This window comes from Microtus ochrogaster, chromosome 7 (genome assembly GCF_000317375.1).
Source record: "Microtus ochrogaster isolate Prairie Vole_2 chromosome 7, MicOch1.0, whole genome shotgun sequence".
Taxonomy (NCBI): Eukaryota; Metazoa; Chordata; class Mammalia; order Rodentia; family Cricetidae; genus Microtus; species Microtus ochrogaster.
The window spans coordinates 37,914,441-37,921,466 of record NC_022014.1 but is presented as its reverse complement, the minus strand read 5'-3'; the positions used below and the strand labels follow the sequence as shown (position 1 = coordinate 37,921,466).

Below are 7,026 nucleotides of genomic sequence, written 5' to 3'. Positions count from 1 at the left end.
CTGTAATGAGGTCTGGTGCCCTCTTCTGGCCTGCAGGCATACACACAGACAGAATGTTGTATACATAATAAATAAATAAATATTAAAAAAAAAAACAAAAAACACTACTGACTAAGGTAAAGCCATGTACAAAGTGCCCTGTGCATACTTCCATAGTGCTCTGTGTTTTGTCTTACCTCTTTAAAAATTGCCACTCTTGGGGCTGGAGAGATGTCTCAGTGGTTAAGAGCACTGACTGCTTATTCAGAGGACCTGGGTTCAATTCCAAGCACCCACATGACAGCTAACGACTGTCTGTAACTCCAAGATCTGACACTCTCACAGACAAACATACAGGTAAAATACCAATGCACATAAAATAAAAATAAATAATTTTTAAAAATTAAAAAAATGGCCGGGCGGTGGTGGCGCACGCCTTTAATTCCAGCACTCGGGAGATAGAGGCAGGCGGATCTCTGTGAGTTCGAGACCAGCCTGGTCTACAGAGCTAGTTCCAGGACAGGCTCCAAAGTCACAGAGAAACCCTGTCTCGGAAAAAATAAAAATAAAATAAATAAATAAAAATTAAAAAAAAAAAAGGCCACTCTTATGTGGATCTCTGTGAGTTCAAGGCCGGCCTGGTCTACAAAGTGAGGTCAGGACAGCCAGGGCTACACAGAGAAACCCTGTATAAAAAATAAAAACAAACAAAAAAAAACAAACAAAAAACTTTGCCACTCTTAGCCCAGTGTGGTAATATATGCACATATTCCAGGCACTTGGTGCGGGGGGAGAACACTGGGTGAAGAGAGGTTAAGAGGGAGCCAGGTACTAACCCACCACTCTTCTTGGTCTTCAGGACCATATCCTTGTTGCACTGAGGACACTTTCGAACAGGCTCTGGCATGGCTGGGTAGAGCTCTTCTTGCTGGGCCACCTCTGTCCCTTCTCCTAAGTATTGAGACAAGGCCTCATCCAATCTGGAGAAAAAGCAGATACACAAGCCAGTTTCCCAAAAAAGGCCTTTATTGCACTCTTAGGCATCCATAATACACAGGAGACTAGAACCAGTTGGTCAGGGAGCCATAGGCCAATGTAGAAAACAGAGAGCAGAGAGGAGATGGAGCTCTCCATCCTACTGCCCCTGGATCCAGGCTCCTAGCATGATGCCAACTCTAGGCAGATACAAATCGTACAAATTTAGCAATGTCCACAGGGTAGTCTCAAGGATTAAAAACTGGGAGCTGGGCAATGGTGGTGCACACCTTTAACCCCAGCACTCGGGAGGTAGAGACAGGCGGATCTCAGTGAGTTCGAGGCCAGCCTGGTCTACAGAGTGAGTTTCAGGACAGGCAGGACTACACAGAAAAACCCTGTCTCAAAACAATCACACAAACAAACAACAACAAAAACACAACTGGGGCTTGCACAAAGGATCAGTGAGTAAACATGCAAGCCTGACACTGACAACCCGAGTGTGATCCCTGCAACACCCACAGTGTAAGAAGAGAACTGTCTTCTCAGAATTGTCCTCTGACCTGCTTACACTTGCCTTGGCATGTATACAGTCGCACAGCACACACACACACGCACATGTGCACACATGCACACTTGCACTTACATGCATAAACATACGGAGATTTAAGAAAAAAAGAAAGAAAAAGCTAGGTGGTGGTGGTGGTGCACACTTTTAATCCCAGCACTTTGGAGGGAGAGGCAGGTGGATCTCTGTGAGTTCAAGACCAGCCTGGTCTACAAAAGCTAGTTCCAGGACAGCTAAAACTGTTACACAGAAAAACCCTATCTTGAAAAACCAAAAAAGAAAAAGCCCCAAACTGCCATTCATATAACAGCCATATAGAATATCGTCCCTACACACCAAGCAGTTGTCCAGTGGATGCTGGCTGGGTATCCTAATCTAAATCAGTCCTGCACTACCTGGGGTCAGTCAGACCCCAAAGGATGAGAGCTCAGTGACCAACACTGCTCCTCTTTCAGACACTAGCTACAAATTTCAGGGTGTGACCATAAAGGGGGCTTCCCATGGTCTGAGTCACTGGATGGCTAACATAACTCGGGACAGCCGGACAGCTGAGATGCAAACGATGAAGTACACAAGCAAGACTATTGCTGTGCTTCTCCCGGGTGCATTGTTTTCACGTACTGCATGTACTGAGCTACCTGAAAGCACAGGACACACTCGTTATGATGTCGCCAACACTCAAACGCCGCTGGTGAACCATGGCCACTGGTGACCAACCTTCAGTCTCACCCTGGAGCTGCTGGAAGAACTAGCCTCCTAGCCTTATGTTAGCTGCCCTGGGAACTAATCCTAGCTTGTGACTCAACAGGTGTTTTCCATCAGCCAGGTGACTGGCAAAAAAAGACATTATCACTCTAGAGTCCAAATGTGCCAGAAGATTAAACTAAAAATGTTTCATGCTGGTGAATCATAGCATCAGGGCTAGAAAAAATATTATTTTTCCTTTTTTTTTTGAGACCGCTATTATTTTGTATTCCTGGATCTCCTCGAACTCAGAACAATCTTCCTGCCTCAACCACTCAAGTGATAAGATGACACACAGAAGTCACCATGCTTGACTCGAAAACATCCTTTCTAGCAAAACACATACTCTGTTCACTAGTTGGCCACCTCCGAATGCTCTGGAGAAAAGGTGGATTCCACACTAGAACCTGGTTAACTGGTTTAAAGGACTGCTGCCTGACTCAAGCTAGAATAAACAGCAGAGAACGGCACTACTGAAGCTCAGCACTATTAGAGACAGTTTCCCTAGAAAGACGTGAACTGAGCTCAGAGTGTTGTAGCTAGTCCCTCCCTCCCACAGGGCAACTGGTAGATATGAGCCAGGAGGGCCTGTATCACCCCACTCTGTTGAACCTCCTCAGGGCTCCCAGTCCTCTCTGGGAAGTGCTATGGCATGGCTAGGAGCTACAGGACCACTTGGACAGGGGAGCAGGGTTTGACACTCACTTCTTTGCCTTAGCCACTGCTTCAATGAAAACCTGCTTGTATTTCTGCACTTGCTGCCTTAGAACCTGAAACTTATCCTTCTTGCCCTCACAGATCAGCTTAAGATCAGCTTCCAGCTCGGCACGGAGGTCAGGCTTGGACATCTCATAGCCCATGGAATCGTAACCTGCAGAGAAAGAGCAAAGCTGCAAGGTTCTAAATGACACCACCAGGGACTTGGATACCTTGTCCTCTCCCTTGTCCACTGCAACCTCCCTCCTGCTTTACCTTCCACAAGTCCCATGCCCAGGTGCCCAGGGAGGAACCGCTTGTCTGAGGTGAGTCCCACATACATCCGGGCTTTGATGGTTTCAATGTGTTCTGCATGAGTTGCATCAGTACCTAGAAACCATTTCCTTCTTATCGTCGTCGTCATCATCATCATCATCATCATCATCATCATCATCATCATCATCATCATCATCATCATCATCATCGTCCTCACTGACAGGGTCTAGTATAGTCCCAGCCGGCCTGAAACTTGCTGTGCAGTCAAGGCTGGCCTTCAACTATGAATCCTCCTCAGCATCCCAACCGCTGGAACTGCAGATGTTTGCCACCATGTCCATCTCATATCTCCATTATTCTGAGGTGACATAGATAGCAGCACCAGCACAGCTTGTGGGTTCCTCATTTATCTTTTGCCTGGGCAGCTTTTGCAGATAAGATCTCTTATTCATGTCTGACTTATGCTAGCAATCTCAGAGACCACCTTGACTCTTCTCCCTCCTAACACTTGAAGGCCCATCAGAATTGTCAATCCCAGTCTCACAACTTCTCACTTAAATTCTCCTCCTCTGGGGTGTCAGACTGTGGCTGAGTAGCCTCATTTACATGTGTGATACCTGCCCTTCTCTAAAATCACTCATTGTCCCCCTCTAGCCAAAGCTATTTAAACTGTGCTCTGAGGGACCTTTTAAATGGAGCCGTGCTGACAGGAGATACAAACTAAAATCCCAGTGAAATGTAAAACCACACTAGGCTTATTTTAACTTTAGATCTCTGAGCACGCAGGTGCCCATGAGTGGACATAAGATCCCCTGGAGCTGGAGGTATGGGCAGTTGTGAGCCACCTGACATGAAGGGACATCAGATCCCTGGAGCTGGAGGGATGGGCAGTCGTGAGCCACCTGACGTGGGAGTTAGGAAGAGAACTCAAATCCTTTGCAAGAGCAGGACGCTCTCTTCACTGCTGACCCCTCCTTCCAGCCCCGTATAGTACTTCTCTATGCAAGGATAACCTTGAATTCCTGATCTTCCTTCACCCGCCCAAGTGCTGGGATTATAGGCCTATGCTACTCCTTTTTAATTTTAAAACAGGGACTTTCGAAATTGTCTAGCCCTGGAACGGGCAATCTTCCTGTCTCAGTTCTGTCTTAGCTCGAGTTATTTGTTTGTTTGTTTTGTTTTGTTTTGTTTTGCGAGACAGGGTTTCTCTATGTAGCCCTGGTTAACCCGGAACTCACTCTGTAGACCAGGTTGGCCTTGAACTCAGAGATCCACCGGCCTCTGCCTCCCAAATACTGGAGTTAAAAGCATGTGCCACCACCACCCAGCTGAGTTATTTGTTTTTAATCAAAATGAACAACCAATCCAAAGGACATGAGGTACCCTCAACTGACTCTTAAGTCATAATAAACACCTGTATCATCACACACATGGTACAGTGTAGAGAACACTGGAAAGACTGGGGTCCCCTGGCTCAATGTTAGAGTACTTGCCTAGTGTGCACAAGACTCTGCGTTCTAAGCCTAGCACTATAAAAACAAATTTAAAAAGCACATTAACCCTGGACTTATTTGTAGCAGACTAACAATATACAGATTGCTGAGGTTAGCTAAGTTCTTAATCTTTGCCGCTTTAACTTCACTGGTTTTTCTTTTTGAGTTGGGGTTTGGAGTGGAATCAGGGCTTCATATATGGTAGGAAGATGGTCTACCACTTAACTACACTCCAGCCCTTCATTTAACCTATAGAATAGGGATAGGAATATAATGCCATCCCTGAGAGGAGGTCATGCCTGGTCTACAAATAGGCAAGAGCCTTGAGCTCCCCACACAAGATACTGACCGATACCATGTTTCTCCATGAGGGCAATGAGGTCAGCCTCGGTAAGCAGCTGGGGTGGGCTGGTCTCCCCATCCACCATTTCCACAGTGCTGGGCTGAAAGCGGAAGCCTTGCTCATAGACAGGGAGGAGCTACAGGAGGAGCAGGTATGGAGTTCAGACCATTTTGTCATCACGCCCAGGTTAGCCCTGCTCCAACAGGCAGCACAGCTGGAGCACACCTGCTGCCCTCTCCCTGGGTGGGCCCACCTCCTTATCACCTTGTCACTCCAGTGATCGTATGGATACACATCCAGGTAGTTACGGGCCAGAATTACGAGGCCATGAGCTACAAAGCGTTCCTGGGCAATGTCAATCTCTACAGTTGTCTCTTGCCCCTGAGCATCCTGGGAGCAGCAAGCCAGGAAATGGCGAACAATGAATTCATATAGTCGCCGTTCATCTCCCTGAAGAAAAGAAAGAATGTGAGACTCCTTTCAGAACAGCATGTCTCAAGGAGCACAGTGCTACTGAGTTTCAGCTTGGTTTAGGCCACTGCGATCTAGAAGTCTGCACAAAATAGAACACAAGGCTCCTCAAGCCTGCAACACTGTGAGTCCTTGGGAAACTAAACTCTTGTGCTTTTTTTTTTGGCGATAGTGTCTCCTTATGGAGCTTTTCTTGGCCTAGAACTCACAGAAATCTGCTTGCCTCTGCCTCATGGGTGTCAGGCTCAAAGGTGTAAGCCACAAGGAAAAATTCACAACCATAACCAGGCAAAGATAAGCAACTCTCATTCTTTTTTTTTTTTCTTCGAGACAAGGGTTTCTCTGTAGCTTTGGGGCCTATTCTGTATCCTGGAATTAGCTCTGTAGACCAGGCTGGTCTCAAACTTACAGAGATCCACCTGTCTCTGCCTACTGAGTGCTGGGATTAAAGGCATGTACCACCACTACCTGATGCAACACATTCTTTGATATGAGCCGCACAGGAAGTGAAAGTACAGGCAGCACTGGACACGAACACTACCTGCATGCATGCACTCAAGCAGTGATTTGTTGGGGGTAACATTTCATCAGTCAGGTAAGCAGAATTTAGTAAGGCTCCCCATACTAAAAAAGCCCAGGAGACACTCATACACATATCTAACAATCCCAACCCACCTTCCCCCTCCTTTTTTTTTTTTTTTGAGACAGGGTTTCTCTGTGTAGCCCTGGGTATCCTGGAAGTCATACGCTGAAGAGATCCACTGCCTTTGCCTCCCAAGAGCTGGGATTAAAGGTGAGCACCACCACCACCCAGTCACAATTCTCCCCCTTTTTTTTTTTTTTTTGAGACAGGGTTTCTCTGTGTAGCCCTGGGTATCCTGGAAGTCATACGCTGAAGAGATCCACTGCCTTTGCCTCCCAAGAGCTGGGATTAAAGGTGAGCACCACCACCACCCAGTCACAATTCCCCTCTTAAGGATTCATTTACCCCTTTCATCTCCCCAGCCAAAATGTTATTGTTTATAAACAGTAAACATATAATGTACATATAAATACATAGCTATTTGTATAGATCTCCAGTTACTTCCTCTGAGTGAATTCTGACCTCCACACATGTGCTGTGGCATGTGTGCCCTTCCCGACAACATATAGAATGTAATGAAAACTAAGGCCAGGCATGGTGGCACATACTTTTAATCCCAGCACTTGGGTAGTAGAGATAGACAGATCTCTGAGTTTGAGGCCAGCCTGGTCTACAAAGTGAGACCTTATCTTAACACAAAGGCTGAGAAAATTTAAAACAGAAACAGAGTCACTGATGGCTTCCTTCATCCCTCTCTTGAAACGAGAGACATTTTGGTATCACTGTTGCAGAGCCAAAGTCCAGTCTTACTCCTCACCCTGTGCCTGTGCTGTGCTCCAGCGGGACTCACACTCAGAAACTCACCTGCAGGCCGCTGGTCTTACTCCTCACCCTGTGC

General features: G+C 46.5%; 1 protein-coding gene across 1 annotated transcript in view; it reads right to left on the bottom strand.

Moving 5' to 3' along the window:
* Positions 1–7,026, bottom strand: part of Top3a (DNA topoisomerase III alpha) — a 41,395-nt gene that overhangs the window by 6,163 nt on the left and 28,206 nt on the right. The window contains exons 10-14 of the mRNA XM_026780065.1: positions 5,339–5,524; positions 5,081–5,210; positions 3,239–3,352; positions 2,972–3,137; positions 816–959 (exon numbers count right to left, since the gene is read on the bottom strand). Coding sequence (XP_026635866.1) covers positions 816–959; positions 2,972–3,137; positions 3,239–3,352; positions 5,081–5,210; positions 5,339–5,524 — 740 coding nt within the window. The remainder of the gene's footprint in view (positions 1–815; positions 960–2,971; positions 3,138–3,238; positions 3,353–5,080; positions 5,211–5,338; positions 5,525–7,026) is intronic.